The following is a 19,262-nucleotide window of genomic DNA, read 5'->3' as shown; positions in this document are numbered from 1 at the left end:
AAAAAAAGGGGGGGGATTAGGAAAGGGGTTTTTTGCTTTAAAAAAAATTTCCTTTTTTTTTTTTTTTTTTTTTTTCATACCAGATCCTGTTTTAGATTTTTCAGATTTTTTTTTTTCTTGCTTTCTTTTCTAAAACCGACATTGCAAGTGACGGGGAAAAAAATGATCCCTGTGAATCGTATTAGGGCCAGGCTGTGAGAATTTTTGTTGAATTACAAAAAGCAGTCATCATGCTGGCAAAACAAAGACGCGTTTTTACAAGAACGTATTAAAATTACAAGAACAAAGTTGTTTTAAAAAGAAAAAACAGTGTGTTATGAAGATCTGACTAACATCTGGGTGATTTATTTTCTTTTTAAATACTCTGTCATTTGCTCAATCATTTCGATGTCCTGCAAGTGATCATGATTTGACGCTGATGTGTTAAAACCGTTAACTGTAAAGCTTATGCCAAAGTCTGGCTTCACAAAATACTCAACTTTCCTTTTTTTTTTGTTGTTTTTTTTTTGCTGCTTGTCCTGTCATGTAGGAGTTCTCACAAAATAGCTCCTTAGTTAATTTTCCTAATGCTACGACTTTATTCTGGTAATTTTCTGATGGTAGTCTTGCAATATTCTAACTTTTTTTGTAAATTAAAATGCCTGACCTCACTCTTAGTAATGGAAACTCAAAAAAATTTTTTTTTTTTTTTTCACAAGCTGAAAGTTCATTTAATTGATTAGAATCCATTGACGGAGATGAGGTGATTCTGCCTCCACTCAGCTGTCCTTCCATAATGTCCCCTTCGCAGGAGACAAGTCTCTTCCTCCTAAACTGGAGCCGCCGGACGCTCTACCCCCGCTCCTCCGCTCGGACGCCGACTCCGAACCCCCCACCCTCAAACCGATCGACGACGCCCGGGATGGCGCGGAACTGACTCGCGGCAAGCGGCCGCGGTTGGACGGGGATGCGGCGGAGCTGCTCTCCTCGGCTCCACGCCTCAACGGCCACTCCCTGCAGAGCGCCCTGTTGGATGGCGACGTGAGCGTGCTGGCCACGCCCACCTTCGCGGAGCCCACGGGCACGGCCAACCACCGGACGGCCGTCGTGTTCCGCAAGTCGAAGGCGGCCGGAGCGCACGGGCCGCCCGAGAGCGAAGACAGGGAGGACGACGGGGCCGACGGCGGGTCAGGCGAGCAGGATGGGGAGAATAAGGACGGCTCCCAGCTCGGCGCCAAATCTTTCCTCTCGGTTGTCATACCGCGGCTGGAGACGTTGCTTCACAGCAAGAAGAGGAAGCGCAGTGGCAGCAGATGCAGGGAGGTGGAGGAAGAGGAGACTGAACACACAGAGGAGGGGGCGTCTCCGGGGAAAAGACTCGACACAGGTAAAGACATCCTTAGGAACTATTATTGGTGAAGAATTCAGTAAGGAATCTGCTGGACCGCAGGCCAAAACTTTCTTCTTGGCTTACCAGGATATTACCATCTAGTTGTCAGATATAGAGAGTGCTGTTCTGTCTTCTGGCTCCTCGCAGGCCTGTCGAGAGGTTTCCTGGAGCTGGACGAGGAGAAAGAAGTAGAAAAAACACGGCGGACCAGCAGAGCGGTGGAGCCGCGACGGCGCTGTGCCTCCGAGTCCTCCATATCTTCATGCAGCAGTCTACAGGGAAGCGCCAGGTCAGGCGGCCAGACACACAGACGAGAGGCAAACCTTTGAGGCTCACCCTTATGTTTTAGTTACAGCTGTTTATCCAAAGGCTTTGTCCAAGTAAGGTTGTTTTGATGTGCGTGTGTTTGTGTGTGTACATTTTGCTCACAGCACCATTCTCAGTCTTCCAAAATGTGGAAAGGGGAAACCAGCTTTAGTCCGAAGAAACACTGTGGATGATAAGAGTGAACTCATCGCCTGCATTGAATCGGGGAACTTTGCCAAAGCTGCTAGAATTGCTGCAGGTAAATACTGGTCAAAGGCAGCTTGGTAAAGTTTCTGAAATGTACCTTTAATACATGGTTGCTGTTTTTCAGAGAAGGTAATACAAATTATAAAATTATGATGAATAATACCTTGAATGTTTCTTATTCATTGGATTGATTACCCCCTTGAACTTTTTCATGTTGTTTTGTCATGTTTGGACTACAAATGAAACTGTTGGCTTTGACTAGGCCTTCTTTTTTTTAAACTAAATATACTTTGATCTAACCCATTTCAGTGGAGCTCTGGCTATAGTTATTGTCAGAAAAAGAAGTTGGCCGAAAATGGAGCCTTGGGGTACCTCACATGAAAATAGAAGGAAGGAGTAAAGATGCGCACCATGTTTCTCTCAAATAATGCAAAATAAACCAAGCAAACATCCTTTTCATTGTGCTTCAAAGTTATGCACTACTTTGTTTTTAGTACTTCATAAAAAAATCACTGGAGGTTTTACTTCTAATGTGACAAAAGGAAAAGTTCAAGGAGAATGAATGTTTTTGTGAGGCCAAGGCGCTTATTGGACTAAATAGATTAGCAGCATCCCTGATGTCTGCAGATATTGTTGAATTATCTTAATATTCTTCAGACTTAATATAATAAAACCTGCAGACATCTGGTTTCAATTCATGCCTAAACCCCCCCCCCCCCAAAAAAAACAAATTTGGAAATGAGCATCCGCTACAAGCCAGGGGCTTTTGAGTGTTGGCAGTGACCGCTAATTTATTTATTTCCCCGCCTGCCACCGCAATCAAACCAGTCTGCATCTGGACGTCCCCCCACCATCATCTTACCTTCGTCTCAATCTCACATTTGGCAAATTAAGTACTTAAAAACTCCTGGCTAAATTAAGCATCTGCCCCTCGCTGTACCGTATTTTCCGCACCATAAGGCGCACCTAAACACCTTCAAATCCTCAAAAGCCGACAGTGCGCCTTATAATGCGGTGCGCCTTATATATGAAAAAAGTTTTAAAATAGGCCGTTCATTGAAAGTGCGCTTTGTAATCCGGCGTCCCTTATAGTGCGGAAAATACGAAATAAAGCTAATTTTCCACTAACAGCTTTGAGAACGCGTCTCTCTCTCTCTCTCTCTCTCTCTCTCTGTCTGTCTCAACTTCTCTGGTGTCGTTCCCGCTTCCATAGAGGTCGGCAACAGCAATATCTGGATGCCGGCTAGTGCTGCAACTGTTGCCCTGGAACCTTTGAAGCTAGTCTGGGCCAAATGCAGCGGCTACCCTTCCTACCCTGCTTTGGTGAGTTTTATTTTTTTTATTGCTATTATCCTGTTTAAATGTCACCTTCACTTTCAGGACTCACTGAAGCCAAATTGTAACCGTCTTCCTGAAGTTGGAAGAAATTGAGACTGTTTGTCCACTAGATGGCACTCTAGATCAACTATTTGACGTTTGCCTTGAAAGAAATCCAATTGTTTTTTTTGTTTTTTTTTTAATGTAAGCTTTATTAACAAGTGACAATCATACAAAATCAACAAGGAACCCCACTGGTTTAAGCTAGCAGTGTGCATAGGATTGTTTGTGTTAACAGTTTCGGCTCTGTCTCCCAATCTCTGCCCCCCACCCCTGCCCTCCACTGCATCTGCTGCGTGGCAGATCATCGACCCCCACATGCCACGCGTCGGCTGCCAACACAACGGGGTGTCCATCCCCATCCCCCCCATGGACGTGCTCCGAATCGGAGAGCAGATGCAGTACAAGGCAGAGGAGAAGCTCCACCTCGTCCTCTTCTTCGACAACAAGCGCAGCTGGTGAGTGCCGCCCTGTTCGTCTGAGTGATTTAGGCCGACGTCGGCTCCTACAAGGGTAAACCTGTCAACCTCGCCGTCAGCTGATCATTATTCTCCTCTGGCTGCGGAGCATCAGTTGTCAGGAGAAAACAAATGGCTCTCGCCTCGAGAGGCACTTGATATTTTCACCTCGACTCCCATTAAAATATTGCGAAAGGATGCCGGGCAATTTCAGACGTGCAGCACGCGCCACAATTACCGCCGAGCACCGGTGGAGGTTGTGTAGAACGCCTTCAGAGTAAATTTGTCTTCTGCTGGAAAAAATTGAGGAAAATGCAACCTATTAACCTATCTATATTCAGTTTTTCCATTTCTATTTTTAACAATCTTATTTATTTATTTATTTATTTATTTATTTATTTATTTAGTTGCCAAAGCTTTCTAGAACTTTTTATTTTACTTTCTAGCATTACTCCCAAACAACCAGTTGGGATGCAGCTAGCATTTAATTGTTGCTATGGAAACCCCTAGATACCACTGATGGATTAATTTCTATGAATCGTGACAGAAAGATCAACACAAATCTACTATTCTTTAAATAGCATGTTGGCTGTTTCCCACAGTGGCTAAGGTAAATGTTCAGTTGGAAAATTGTAAGCAAGATTTCTGCACCCAAACCAGCATTTATTTAATTTATTACATTTGGCTAAATACAGCAAAGATTTTGAAAGAAATTGACCAAAACCCTGTTTTTATAAGAGAATAAATCTGTTCAACGTAACCAAGGAGAATTTGAAAACTTGATTACTTTCTTTTAATACAGCAAACGTGCAAAATCTATTTTTACATTTTGGATCAAACAAAAAGCTTTGCTTTGTTTTGAGATTTTTTTTTCTTCCTCTTCATGGCCTGAGTATGTTTGCGCAACATGGCAAAACTTTTGAACTCTCCTGATTTACACCGTACTGAAACAGAAAGTCTCTGAATATTCTTAGACCCTCAATCATTACTGCAAATGTGATTTGGTGGGGGGGAGAAAAAACAATAATTGTGAGCATTGGGATCTCCAGGCAGTGGCTTCCCAGGTCCAAGATGGTTCCTCTTGGCATTGACAAAACCATCGACAAGATCAAGCTGATGGAAGGCCGGACGTCCAGCATCCGCAAGGCGGTCCAGATCGCCTTCAGCCGCGCCATGAACCACCTGAGCCTGGTGCAGGACGAGCAAGTCAGCGACCTCAGCGACGTCGACTGAGGAACAAGACCACTAACCAAAAAACAAAAAAGCTCCTCCCCACAAACCCACACACACACTCACTCCTCATTCCCCTCCTTCTGTCTCTGCGGGAGACTTCGATGTTTACTGGGCACCTGCTGTAACAGGTGGTGTCAGAAATGAATGTGTCCGTCTTTCCTCACCCTCCTCTCCGCCCTTTCTTTCAGCCTCGTGACTGTGCCAAGGTGGAGGCGTTTTTCTCCCCACCCTCCTCCACTCTCAATCCAAACACCTCCACTGCCATTTTTTTTTTTTTGTCGTTGTTGTTGTGAACAGCTGATGTGGTTTGTTTTGGTTGCCTTACAGAATCCCGTTAATTTGAATAAAAACCTATTAAGCTTACGTCATTCCCACAGTTTTTAAGTCTGTTGCTTTCTTTTGTATTTAAACTGTAAATAACCTGTACAGTTGCCTGACACTAACTTATTTTTTATTTGTTGAACATGCCATTGGTACTGTACAGTTGTTTTTTTCTTTCTTCTTTTTTTAGTATTAAGTTTTGCTTGAATGATCGAAAATAATAGAAAGTTAGGGCTCAAGTGTCTTGTTTAAAAAAGAAAAAGAACAAAAAACTCTAAAAGCCTTGTTTTTGTCTAAGTTATTATATTGTAAACTTCCATTTTATTTTATTTTTTTGTATGAAAATAATTTTGGTATATTTTTGTTCATATAAATACAGTATTTATATTTGAATACATTGTATGCTGTATGTTTGTCTCTGTTGGGGGGCCAAAAGCTCAATTCAGTACGTAAATAAGTTGTTAAATAAGCATTGGACAGACAAACGAAAACAAACGAAGCATACACTTTGATATGTTAATATTTCAGTGATTAAAAGTCATTCTGAAACTGCAGAAATGACTTTTCAATAGATAAATCAATTTCTTGTCGCGGCACATCATAAATGGATTTGATCCGTCAACGTCGAGGCCCGTTTCATGAGATTAATTCAATCCCACGATGAACTGATCCGTGATACGTTTATGTTTTATGGTCTGAAACATATCTGTGGACACAAATGCGTATTTCACAAATTATTTTGCATCGGATTGCACCACTTTGGGACTCTCGGTGTGCGACTAAAGCTCATAGTCTGTCGTAAACACGGAACATTTTGTTCTAAAGAAACCAAAAATGTTGCTACCCAGATGATTTTTTTTTTTTTGTCGTGGGATTTTTCATTTTTTTTTCTTTTTCAGAGAAATTGTTGCCAAAAAAAGAAAAAAAAAGTCAACTGTGTGTGTTTTCTTTTTTTGTTCCTTTCTTTTTCTTTAAGGTAAAAATTTTGACGGTTGCTTTGCTATTGTAAAAGGATGTGCCTCTGTTAACTTATTGTAAAGTATTTGCATTACTTTATATGTGAAGAAAGACATGCAGAGTGATTGTGAAGTGACACATTCTGTGGTGAATATCTGCCTTTTTTAACGTAACCCTTTTCTAACTTTTGTAGCTGTAGACTTGGGACATTTCTTCCTTCTGTTTTTTTTTCTTTTTATATGATTGTCTATTTTTTTCTGGGTAGCACCGGGTAGTTTTGATATACTTCATTTTGTACTTTACTGTAGTGTTATTTTTAATGGGCGGGGCATACAGAATATTGCTGGGACTTTTTTTGTAGCAAAAGAACAATAAAAATACAAAATAAACAAAGTGAAAGTGATTTTTAATGTCCATTTCAGTACGGTTGATACTTTGCGTTTTGCTTAAAAGTAAACACTCAAGGCTGCATTTGTGTTTCTGATATTAAGAAATCAAAAGCTTATTTTATGTCTCTTCTGACAAACTAAATAGATTTGTAACTGATGTAGGAATGATAAAAAAATGTAATTATGCGTTAATATTTTACATTCTTAGCTGAAATGCAAAAACGCTGAAGGCTAAATTTAAATCCCAGTTGTCGCACAATACATAAAACTTGGATAAGAGTGAAAATATTTGAAATAAATGCATGACTTCTGTTTTTATAGTGCAGCTGTTGGCAAGTTTATTATAACTTCGACAACCCTCCGAGAAGAATAAGTTACCCAAGTTCAATAAGTGTATGCAAAGAAAGCAGTTACACAAATGTGGGATATGTTAAAAAAAATGGTAGATTTGATCTACCAGATTAAATCTGTTTGATTTAAATACATGAAAAGTTTGCTTTACAGTTCCAGGAAGTCAAAATTGCAAGTTGGCTATTAAGACACAAAAATCAAGGAAAGTTAAATTTGTTCTGGAACGCAATGAAACTGAACTATAAAGTCTGAATTTTGTTAAAGTTTCTGTTAAGTCACATTGTAATGTAAAAACACATGTTTCACGTTTTTGAGTATTTTGAGCAAAAAAGGAATATTTCCCAGTGCAAATTGAGCCAAAAAACATGACTTAACTGTGCTTGGATAAGAAAAAAAAAGAAGTCTCAAAACACACTATTTTGTTTTGGAAACATTAATTCAGCTTAGACCTTCAATTAATAAAGGAGCTGCTGGAGTCTTTGTTTATAACCTTTTTCCTTTTGTAATAGAACTCTAGAAAGTTAAATTATCCTTTTTTTTTACTGTCATGGATGACTGTGCTTTTGAATTTAGTCTCATATCTAAGGTATTACAATGTGTCTGAGGACTTTCAAGAGATTTTGTGCTGGAATATCACCGTCCTTGATCAATTGTTCTCATCTCTGGTTGAAAATGAGTCATTATGCTAAAAAATAGACTAAAAACTTCTGGGGCTTTGGGGTGATTAATAATAGATGCCATAATTTAATGTTACACTTGTATACACAACAAAATTGAGTTAAGTTTGGGTGGTGGGGGGGGGAGTTTATCAACTTTTTTCTGTTATAGCTAACAAAATTATGTTTACAGTCATTTTATCTTCCCAGAAACTGGCTTATACTTTTAAAAACATCTTTTATTTGGATATTTAGAGTGGAATTTCGACAGAAAACGCCGATCATGGCTGGCAAAATTAATGTTTTTTTTTTTTTTTTTTTTTTTTTTTTTTTACAAAGTAACAAATGAAAAATGCAACTTTTTCATAGCTCAATTGCTAGTAATTACCAATTCAGACCAATTTTTAGAAACTTAAAAAACGACCTGGAAATATTCTCAGTTTCATGTTATTTTAATATATTGAAAAATCTGCTGCTGCACACCTGATTTAAATGAATGGCTGATTAACGAGCACCCTACGGCAAGCCAGAGGACAAACAATCACCTGTGTCAGGTGTGCTGGAACAGAGACGCACCGACAATAAGAAGGAGTCTATTTAGAGCAGCAAGAAACCAACAGGTAGCTAATTGTGAACTCATTTAAATTTAAGCTGTGTTGGTTAATTTTTTTGTTAGCTTATGCACTTATAATTAAGATATGTGAATTTTGACCGAGGAAAAAAGCTTTTCTAGCGCAAATGTTAGCTAAAACCCAACATTTTGTATCAACATTTGAAAAACATAGAAACAAACCTTCATAAAGACGTATAGAAAACAGGTAAAGTTGAATAAATGTGTTATCTGGACTGCAATGAATCATAATTGTGAAGTTTGAATTTAGAAACTGCGCGAGGTTCTTATTGTTTTGGCTAACAAAGACATATTTGCCATTAGCTTATCTCTTCGAACAGAAGAGGCTGCAATTACGGTCCTGTCCTGAGAGGGTCGCTGTGGTTCTACATAAAAAAAATGCTTCCCGCATCGTTCACAAACCCAGCAGACCTGCATGTCCACCTGCTCTTTTCAGCCAGAGCCACTTTTTTTCTTCTTCTTACAATTGGGGAATTAAAAATCAGCATATAAACTGTACTGAAACGGCAAAGAGTCAAATTGGGAAGAATGCGAATTGTTGCTATATCAAGTTGGAAGACACAGCTTTCTGGTTTTGGTTGTGGTCCTCCTTCACACCAGCCAAAACCTTGTTTATGCCAGAGGCTGGCCATCTCCTCCTTCACAGAGTGAGCACACAGCTGTCCTCTGTAACTGCTTTAAGTGTTTATATGCTAATGATCAGGTGAAAGTTAACAGGAGTGTATACGGTGCTGCTGTGTGGGCAGGCTTTGAACCTGCAGGGCCTCGCTCCTGGAGTTAACTCCACAAGCCCCCTCACCACCATCGATGATGCGCAACCTCACAAGCCAAAGCCGGGTTTGCCTCTGATGCAAATTCTGCAGCTATCTGTTGAAATATGCATTTTACTTAAGCCCGACGCAGCTTTAGTCATTTGCTGCTTCTGACATTCAGAGAGGTAAACCCGCTTTATGAGGATTAAATGAGCCAGTAATGGGTGGGGGGCCCCTGTGATATGGAAAGCCACCTTCAAGACACGTTAAAAGACATCTCCCATCTTCATAAACAATTGGAGCTAATGTGGTCGCACAAACAGCAGCAACAGAGGAGCATGTCTCCATCCCTCTCTCGTCTGTCTTCAACAGATACTAATTGTGTGGGGAGGTAAACATCGCAGTTGAGCGGAGAGGACGGCGAGTCAAGCGTGAATATCAATCTCCCCACATCAGTGTCATCAGATGACTTTGACTGAGCTGAGGTGGGCTCATTAGGGTGCGGCAGGCGCCAATAACATCCAGGTGGAGAGCTGCAGTGTTGTGGAAGCCTGTGGTTTCCAGATGTGTGTGTGTTTGTGTGTGACGCGGTTCTGGATGTATAATCCAGCCCACCTTTGGCAGAGGCGTCGCCAGAGTTCAGGGGAGGAAAGTGTCATGCTCCCACACAGGGCCGCTGTCAGTATGAGGCATGAGCAGCCACGCAAGTTCATGCACAAAGTGTGCCGCTGTCTTGACGTTTGCTTGGCTGCGCTCGCGAAAAGTTTTCACACCGCTTCAGCTTTTCTTGCGTCTCGTCATGCTTACAGCCACAAACTTTAGCGGAGTTTCTCTACATTTTATGTGACGGAGTAAGACGAAGTGGGGCACAGTTGTAAATTGGAAGGACATTAACAGAAATTAGTCTGGTGACGGAGTCCATTGCCCACTCATTTAAAAAACAAAAAAATGCCTTCAGCTCAGTCCGACTACATGGTAAGCATCTGTTTTGTAAATTTATTTTTAAGGCTCGTCACAAATTCTCATCACAAATGGAGCCATTCTGACACATGAATATGGTTTGTTGTAACGATGACTTCGAACACTGTCTGAAAACTCTGGAAAAACATGGAATTTACCATTTGTTTTTTTCTAGAAATGGAGAAATGTTTGTGTATTTATAAAACTACTACCTGTCCTATTACTTAAGTAGGTCATTGTGTTGATTGAAGGTGATGACTGCATGTAAGCACTCTGGTTTTCAGGACTTTTTTAATGTAAGAATGATCAAAACTATAATTTTCCATATACTTTAGAGCTATGTGCAATTTTATGTTGGTCAATCAGATAAAACTGCAATAAAATGCATTTAAGTTTGTATTGATCATGTGAAAAGATGTGAACATGTTAGATATGGGCTCTTTTGAAGGACATTTGCTTCAATGTTATGACTTTTTAGAAATCAAAGTGCTTTATTCAAAGAGAATCAGACATGCAGGAATAATTTTTAAGAAAAAAAAATGCTGTTTCAGTTTGCAGATTTCACAATTTATGGGTTTTCTGTGCAATTCTAGACTTTGCAAATCTGTCACTTTACATAAAACAGTAAAATTACAAACAACCCTGAGCGTTATGTTTATGAGTGTCATAGGAAAAACAGAGCTTCTTCAGATTCACTGTAATACAGACTGCTACAGGAGGTCAGCATCTACTCTGCAGAACCTTGAATAATATGAATTACAACATATAATTTACCTTTAGGGATCACAAAAGTATTTTTTAATTCTGATTATGTGGCAACATTTTTGATGAGATTCTAAAGTAACATTTGTCCTTTTAAATATTGACTAAACTGTGTTTCATTCGATGCCTTATTTATATTTTTTATTTTATCAGAAATGTCTGGAGTTTGATTCAAGTTAGCCATTAGCACAGAGGAGTTCCCACCGCCAGCTAACCTGGACCGCTCTGTGGCAGCGGAAACAACCAGAGCAAATGGCAGGAACACCAGGAGAGGTCAAATCAATACTTCCAGTACATTGGAGATGAACAAAAGGAAGCAGTGGTCAGCCTGGCATCATGATGAGCTCAGCCTGGATGATAATGGCAGATGACTGCAGGTAAGGAAAGATTCCTAAAAAAAAAAATATCCAGCCAAAGCAGTTTCAGTACCAACTTCTGTTAACTCTCCCAATAAGATCAGTTCAACAGAAGCACTCAATCTTTGTTGGATATTTGAATATATTTGTTGCTATATATTTAAATACTTGCAGTACTTTTTTGAATTAGCCCAGTGTTGAGATAAAACTGCAAGGAAACAGCTACTGGAAAGTATCTACTGTTGAACCTGCTCATACCTAACATGTCTAACTAAACTGCATACAATAGTTAGAAATTGGTTCGTCTTGCAACAGCTATTTAAAATACAGCAAATCTGAGATGTCAGAACTGCTTTCAAGTATAACCTGAAATAAAGTTATATTGATTTAAACAGTTTGAAAATATTGTAGATATCTAATTCTTAAAGCTTTTGCTTTAATTTTGACTTGAAAAGCGTCAGAGTTGAGACGAAAGTCCATAAACACACCTTTAGGTTTGATTTTAATTACCGTATTTTCCGCACTATAAGGCGCACCTTAAATGAATGGCCTATTTTAAAACTTTTTTCATATACAGTATAAGGCGCATAAATGGACGCCACAGTTAGGGTTGCACCCGTCGCTTAAAGTACCGATTTGTTCCGTACTCTACAAATGTGGATGTATAATAATAAAGAAGTGATCCCCAAGTACTTTATATAGTAAGCTGCCCCAGTCATTGTTTCACTCACGGTGTTGGTGTTGAGATATTGAGCCCAACCACTTCCTGGGTAACACAGACTAACTGACACGCTGCTCTGTCTCTCTTTCCCCCACCCCCCGGCTTTAAATGAATAGGAGCTGGTCCTTTGGTAACTGTAGTTGAAGCACCCCGGATGAATGTCTAAAGCGACTCCGGTCGGCAAGGAGAGCCTTACGCGACTGGGCCGGGGCGTGGCTGGACGATGGTCACCCTTCTCTGTTCGCGCACAGCATGTTGGTCGAGAACGTGGTGCTAAATGACCTGCAGACGACCTGATTATAGATGTTCGGTAGGTAGATAGGTCAGTCAAACTTTATAAACAAACCAGCGTTCTGACAACTATCTGCGCGCTGCTTCTTCTACGGGCGAAAATGAAGTCAGCGGCTGCTTGCCGTAGTTGCTAGACCTGTTGTGGCTCAATATTGGTCCGGCGCACCGGATTATAAGGCGCACTGTCGGCTTTTGAGGAAATTGAAGGTTTTTAGGTTCGCCTTATAGTATGGAAAATACAGTACTTGTTCTTTTTTTGCAAAATAGCCTCAAGCTCAGTCAGGTTGGTTTGAGAAAAGTAGTTTTTTGCTTTATGTTTGGGATTTTGTTTCTGGAAGATCAACCCTGCATTTAGCTTCACCCAGTTTCCCCATCATCTCTGAGCAACTTAGTTTTTCCCACCAAAGAAAAGCTTCTGAACAGCATCATGCTACTGACAGTTTTGTGGTAGAGAGAGAGATTTGGTTGAAGTGGGTTTTATTTAAATGTGCACACTTTTTATCTTTGTTTTGTTCCCAACTTTGAATTTGTGAAAACATTTCCCAAACCATTCTTCCACTTTGTGCACCAGTTTGTGTAGGTCTAACATAAAAACAAATACACTGGAGTTTGAGGTCGAAATATTATAAAATGTTAAAAGGTTAAGTGTGAAATAAAACCTCAGGACAGTGAGTGAAGAGATTCCTCATTTTCTAACAAACAACATTTTAATTACAGTGAATACAATTGAATGTGGATGTGATTTTAGGGGCAGAAAATATTTCCTTAAAATTAATACGAGTCCGTTGGAAAATTTGCAAAAGATGTCTGGAAGCTAATGAGAAAGAAATGGAGATTAAAAAAGGCAACTCCCACAGCACAATGCTGCCAACACCATGTTTTAGGTGGAAGTTCAGATAGTTTTCAACCTTTATATAGATTTTTTTGCATGAATGTTTAACAGCAACGTCTGATTGTTCCTCCCACTTCACAACTGCACACTACTTTGTGATGCTCTAGTACATAAAATGCCAACAATCAAAGAAAAAATTAGAAAATTTTATGGAGGTGTTCATACATTTGGAAGGTTTATTTGGACTGAATCACCAGGTCTTTTTCCCTTGGAGTCTGAAGCTTCAAAGAGCTTCCTCTGAGCACCAAAACTCACACAGACACACACACACACACACACACACACACACAAAGAAATGCAGCGCCTAGACTTGTATGAGTGAAGTTTCATGAGCGTGTGAGGTGACTTGTAAAGGAAACAGACTCTGAACCGTGCAACCATTCTTCTGCATTAAACATTTCACAAACCCTCCACTTTCCATTTTGGGACCTGCACAAAAATATTCTCCAGCACCACTTCTCTCCTTCAAGCTTTCTTCTTTTGCTCTTTTTTTTCCCTTCTTTTTGTTTTGTTCTTCCTCTCTTCTTTCTCCCCTCTCTCGTCGGCGGGTCCTGATAGGCCCAATCTCCAGTGGCCATGTCGAAAACACCGGGCCAGAATAGCACGGGCTCAAGGTGGATAAATATTTATGGGGTGCGTTTACTCCGCACCGCAGAAGAGAAGTAGAAATAGCGTGTTTCCAAGGTGAGCAAAACAAACAACTTCAAAGGAATTTAAATACTCTTCATTTAAATTTTCCCCCAGCAGTCGCATGTTTTCTGCAGAGATTACAGTTATACTGTTAATGAAGGATCTGTGCCTGGCGCCAGATGACCTGATTATTGTCTGTAGCCCAGAGGTATTGACAGACAAGGCAGATAATGTGAGTAAAAATCAAACGCACACAAATATGAGCTCTACATTCCTATTTCTCTTTTTTTTGTACCATACATTCATTCCTTTAAGGCTTCAGTTAAAAAAAACCAAACTCATTGATCTACACAGCTACGACCAAATAGCGAAAAACAAACAACAATCCCTGCAGATGTCATTTATTTCCAGATGATCCGTGCAGGTAAAAACATGCGAGATCTCTCTTCAGTCTCGGTTCCGTGATCTCTCAAAATTTGGCAGCTCCGTTGCCAGACGGTTCGCTTCATCACATGTTGCCTCCTCCCCTCCCCAATCAAACCCAGTCAGGCGATCGGCTAATTATCCACTAATATCATGATTCAGCTGGCTCGGGAAATGTGATGATGGCGACGGCGTGTGTCGGGGGGCCAGGCAGGCCGGTTGTTTGGGAGTGAGAGACGGAGGGAGGGGATCAGCAGGGCTCGGAGCGAAGCCCTTTGATGTGGAAGATAATTACTTGTGTAGTTAAGATAATTAGCACAAGTCCAGAATAAAAGTAAATAGGCTAACTGTCGCTTCCACTGCAGCCGCAATGAAGTCAAGCTGCGAGTGGAACAGCATGTAATTTTCCTGTCTGCTGAAAGTGAAGAGAGATTAAGCATATGCATTTATTTGGCTGAGCACGGCGCATACTGGTTGTACACAGTGGGGATGAAAGATCGGGGCCACGGGTTGTGCCTTTGAAAAGTTTTCGCAGCCCTTTTTTTGTTATTTTTTTTGCCACGCTACAACCATGGGTTTACAGTGATCAAATCAAGCAATATAAAACACAAAATCAGATTTATTTTTTTTAAATGCAAGAAGCTGGTCATTTTCGGCGACGAACAAATGCGAACACCTCCACGTTTATTCCCACATAAATGGCTAAAATTACACAAAGAGAAATGACATCAGGTGCACATGTGAACATCGCTAGTCAGCATTTTTCTGGAGGTTTGCCCTGTTTAAACCTCAGATGTTTAGTTTGCTGCGCTCCACACTGGTGGAAGTAGAGTAAACTCCACAGTGAGATCCAAAACGTCGTCTAAGGCCTTCAGAAAGCAGCGTTTTGAGACTAGGAAGGGATCGAAAGAGGTCACAAAATGACTTGAAATAACTCTCTATATGGTGCAGATTTGTAATTCATTAATATGAAAATGATGACCTTTAAGCATACATAAAACATCCCTTTCATCAATGCCGCATTTCTATATATATTTACTGTTCTGGTGTAATATTCAAATCTGGCATGTTTTCATTAAATGCAAGTAGAAAAATATCATAATTAACACAAAGACTTAAACAGCCAGTGTATGTGTAATTTATCTCTGTAAAGTGTTTCACTCAGTGAATTGATTTACTGAATTAAATGTGCTCATTTGTATTGAATATGACCATAAATGAGACATTCCCAGCCAAGGTCTGGACATTCAAGCAAGGTCACTCCAAAGCAGACCGCAAGATGCTAAAATAAGTCTCCAAAAACCCTCAGATGTCGTCACTGGTTTAGCTCTTATTAGTGTTTGTATCAGAGTACATGTTTGTTCATTCATAAAGGGACTGGACACGCTTAACTTTCATGGGAGGTGTACAAAGACGAAACCTTTTCTCAATGAGAAAAACAGCAGAGACACTCGAAACATAAGTAGGTAAATAATACAATTTACAGTTAGACAATTCATTACAAACACAATTACATTAAAATATATGTAATTAAATGATTCAAATAATACAAAGGCAAATATTTTAAAAGCTGTTGAGGCTTTTTTGAATGAGAAAGCCTTCAATTGTTTTTGAAAACGGACATTTTTGGAGGAGCAGTAAAGCTGAATGTCATCTTCATGAAGTCGATGGGATATATTGTGTTTTCAGTTCTCAGTAAAAGTCATCCCTTTAACAATTACCATCCATCAAGGAGGTTACTTGTATTCACTCCAGTTGCTTCACTGACTTCAGTTAACCTATAAAATATTCACCACTCAAAACAGGATCTAGTAAAATCCCAGTAATTGTAATGTGAAAAAGTTACACTGAATACTTATTTTTCATCTGAACATAAAAACATAAAGAGCATAAATGGCATTTACGAACAATAACTCATCTCTGCAAAACGTAAATGAGAGCTGAATATTTTAAATTAAAGAAGTTTGAAGATGAATAGTGTATTTTATCTTTGGTATTATAGTTGTATATATCATGGCATATTTTGTAAATGTCTTTGTGGCTGAGAGGTGCCTTTTGCAGACATCTGTGCAGCCTGAGGATGTAAATTGTTACCTGTTTAGTGAATATAAATGGTCTCGAGTTGAAAAATGTGCGACAGAGTCGAGTACAGGGGACCCCCCACGATGATGCGGGTTCTTGAATGTGCCAAACCAGATTTAAGGAAGGTTCATCCCCGCTTTCATGCAAAAAGAGACTCCCCTGCTGCTCTCATCACCATTCTGCTGCTTTCCAAGGGCACTCCTGTGATTGACGGGGCTTAATGTGTATCTTGCCAGAATTGAATTTGATCCTGGGGGCTCTGCCACGGGCCTCCTATGTTAGATTTAAACCCCCACCCTCCTCTACCTCTATCTTTTTCCTATTTTTTTTCCCTCCCTCTCCGTCAAACAAACAGAAACAGAATTACCTCGTCTGGAAAAGCTCCTGCATGCTCGCTTGCTGCATTCTTGGGAGATCATGTGCGGATCTGTGTCACAGAGTGATTGTGCTGCTTGTATTTTATGTTTTGTTTTTGTTTTCGTTTTTTTCCGGGGGTTGTAGGAGGAAAAGGATTTGAGCGTTTATTCAGAATGACAAAATGTGACTTTATTTTTGTGACGCATGCTATATTTATTTATTTTGGTACGTACAGATGCACATTTTGGCATATGTGCTTCCATGCCCATGCACCTGTTTATGCCTGAGGCATGGGGAGGGAGGAGTATTTTTTTTTCCATGCACCTGCTGTCTCAGAGCTGTAATTTCCTCTGCAGAGTTTAGCTGAATAATCGCGCTTCCCCCTGCTGGCGCTTCGCAGTTCAAAGCACTGACGAGATGAAACAAAACAATGACTTGTCAGAAACGCCAAACACCACTCAGGTTGAGCTGGAAAGGCCAGCTCCTAGTTACGCAACACTCTAAATTCTGCCCACCCTGCACACATCAAGGCCTAATCGCATCTGTAATTGTCAGCAATATGCTTGTGGGGGGGGGAGACGTCATGCAGGGCACTTCAGTTTAAGGATTCAAATCTCCATAAAGAAGCGATATCAGCAAGCAGTAGAAAGCTGCGTTTTGCGCCAGTTAGCCGTTTTCCTCTCCCAAAGAGGTGGGCGAATCGACAAGGCCTCATCCTCCTCTTGTCTCCCACAGATCTGTGACAACATCCTTATCTTTTGTAAAACGCCTGCCATTCATGTATATCCATTTGGCTGAAGACTGATATTACCGCTGGAGCACCCCAGCCTCTCTCCCCCCCTTCCCTTCATCTTTATCTTCCAGTGAGGCTGAGGAATCGCACACTGTCCAAGACAGATTACGACTTCAGCTAAGAGGGAATCAATGCTTTTCTGTCTCGGTTTCATGTGGAGGCACCCTTGAAGTGGCATCTGTTTTTCATTCATACACAGTATGATGTGTTGCTTTTAATCTGTCTTTGCAAGCTTTTATTTTTAACAAACCCGTAAATGCTTCACAGAGATTTTTCTAAACGTTTAACAAAAAAATGGGCGTCAACAAGTCACAATGCTGTGCCACAGAAAATGATGTAGTAGATATGCCGGGCCAATCAGTGGCGCAATGCAAGACAACACCACAAAAAAAAAAACACAGAATGGCGCCATGTTTGTTTGTGAGAGTGCGGGAAAGAGAGACAGACATGTTGTTTTGATGTTATCATTTAAAACAAAAAATGGCCGCATGGAAACGTGAAATGTTCTGAAATGTATCCATTCCAGAACCCAGTTTCATAAATGATTGTTTCTGGTCTCCCAAGTCGCTGATTCCTCAGAGATTTAGGTCCATATCAAAATCCATGATGCAGATATCTTGTTCCACCTCATCCTGAAGAAGCTCTATTAGATTGAGATTGAGGGACCCTTGAGGTCACTGAAGTACAGTGACCCCTCCGTCACGTCTAGGAAACCAGTTTGAGATGATCTGAGCTTTTGCGGATTATTCTGTTGTATCCATCCAAAGATGCACAAACAATGCTCAACTAGAAAGAAAACTTCCCCCATTACTCTATCACCATCGGCCTCAAGCTTCAGTGCAAGGTGGGATGGATTTATGCTTTCATGCTCATAAGGCCAAATTCTGACAAGACTACTAGGAATAATTGGACCAATCTGTTATTGTAAAGCCGTTTTGAGCCTGTGTGAATTGGACCCTGAATTTTCTGTGATCTTCTGCTTCAGTGTTTGATGTACTGTGTTTTTGGAGAGGGCATTCTGCATAGTAACAAGTGGATATTTGCTCCTGTCTTGACTTCCCATCATTCTGAACCAGTCTTGGTCATTTTCTTCTGACATCAATGAGGCGTTTACGTCAAAGTAACTTCTTCTCACTGGATATTTTCTCTCTTTTCACTGGATCAAATCCCGGTGGAGCAGTAATTTCTGAAATTCTCTGCCCAACAATCCTGGCGCATTAAAAATCACTCTCATCTGCTTTTTCTGTTCTGCTGCTCATTTTGAGCATTCAGCAAGGCTGAATGCTTTAAGTTGCCTCCATATGATTGGCCGATTCTCTATTTATCTTAAAAGCAACTGAACAAATACTTTTTTGTTTTTTACCTAGTTTACTCTGTCTTAAATATTGTATTATCTCCAAACTGCTACATTAGCTGAGAATAACTTATGTAGGGACCTGTAGCTACCACTGGAGATTTATCTGATGCATCTGACCTCCTAAATGTTTCTATTCAGCTGGTTTTTTTTGTGCATTCCCAAGTGTCTGGATATACTTTTAAGTCCTACATATAAGAACTTTTTCAAGTTCCTTCTCCTCCATCATTTTCTCTCCGTCTCAGCTAGCGCCTCTGTTGCGGCTATTGATTGTAAAACAAAGGGAATGGACTCAGGCTGACCCCCACATTACGAGCATGCGGCGTATAATTACCTGTGCCGCTCTCTGATTGTATCCCTTAAGAGAACAGCCCCTCCACCCCCAGCCTCCCTCCTGCTCTTTCAACCACCTTTACCTTCAGCAGCAGCATCACCCTCCCTTTTAAACAATCCCTGCAGCTGAGCCAGTGGGGCAAAAACATCTCAGCTAAATGAAACATGTCAGGTTTTTAATGGAGTTTGTTTACTTCACTGTGTTTACCTATTAATGTCATCTATGATTTCATCTGCATACAGGTCCTGTGTGTGTGTGTGTGTGTGTGTGTGTGTGCACGTGCGCACTACACGCCTGCCT

At 40.5% G+C, this 19,262-nt stretch overlaps 1 protein-coding gene and 1 long non-coding RNA gene across 3 annotated transcripts in view; both read left to right on the top strand.

Annotated features, from left to right (window-relative positions):
- The window catches only part of brd1a (bromodomain containing 1a), a 17,303-nt gene extending 11,759 nt beyond the window's left edge, over positions 1-5,544 (top strand). Inside the window, exons 8-13 of the mRNA XM_015034830.1 lie at positions 791-1,366; positions 1,517-1,658; positions 1,801-1,934; positions 3,096-3,205; positions 3,563-3,717; positions 4,767-5,544. Of these exons, the coding sequence (XP_014890316.1) occupies positions 791-1,366; positions 1,517-1,658; positions 1,801-1,934; positions 3,096-3,205; positions 3,563-3,717; positions 4,767-4,950 (1,301 nt within the window). The 3' untranslated portion in view covers positions 4,951-5,544. The remainder of the gene's footprint in view (positions 1-790; positions 1,367-1,516; positions 1,659-1,800; positions 1,935-3,095; positions 3,206-3,562; positions 3,718-4,766) is intronic.
- A 2,612-nt stretch (positions 5,545-8,156) lies between these two features.
- Positions 8,157-19,262, top strand: part of LOC106948931 (uncharacterized) — a 143,691-nt gene continuing 132,585 nt past the window's right edge. For both annotated transcript variants that reach the window (XR_001425290.1, XR_001425289.1), the window contains exons 1-2: positions 8,157-8,244; positions 10,883-11,106. This is a non-coding gene — a long non-coding RNA (uncharacterized LOC106948931). The remainder of the gene's footprint in view (positions 8,245-10,882; positions 11,107-19,262) is intronic.

This window comes from Poecilia latipinna, unplaced genomic scaffold (genome assembly GCF_001443285.1).
Source record: "Poecilia latipinna isolate Pla-1442-1.1 unplaced genomic scaffold, P_latipinna-1.0 Scaffold314, whole genome shotgun sequence".
In the NCBI taxonomy this organism is placed as follows: domain Eukaryota; kingdom Metazoa; phylum Chordata; class Actinopteri; order Cyprinodontiformes; family Poeciliidae; genus Poecilia; species Poecilia latipinna.
The sequence above is the reverse complement of the archived record's forward strand: the minus strand, read 5'-3'. Positions and strand labels throughout refer to the sequence as shown.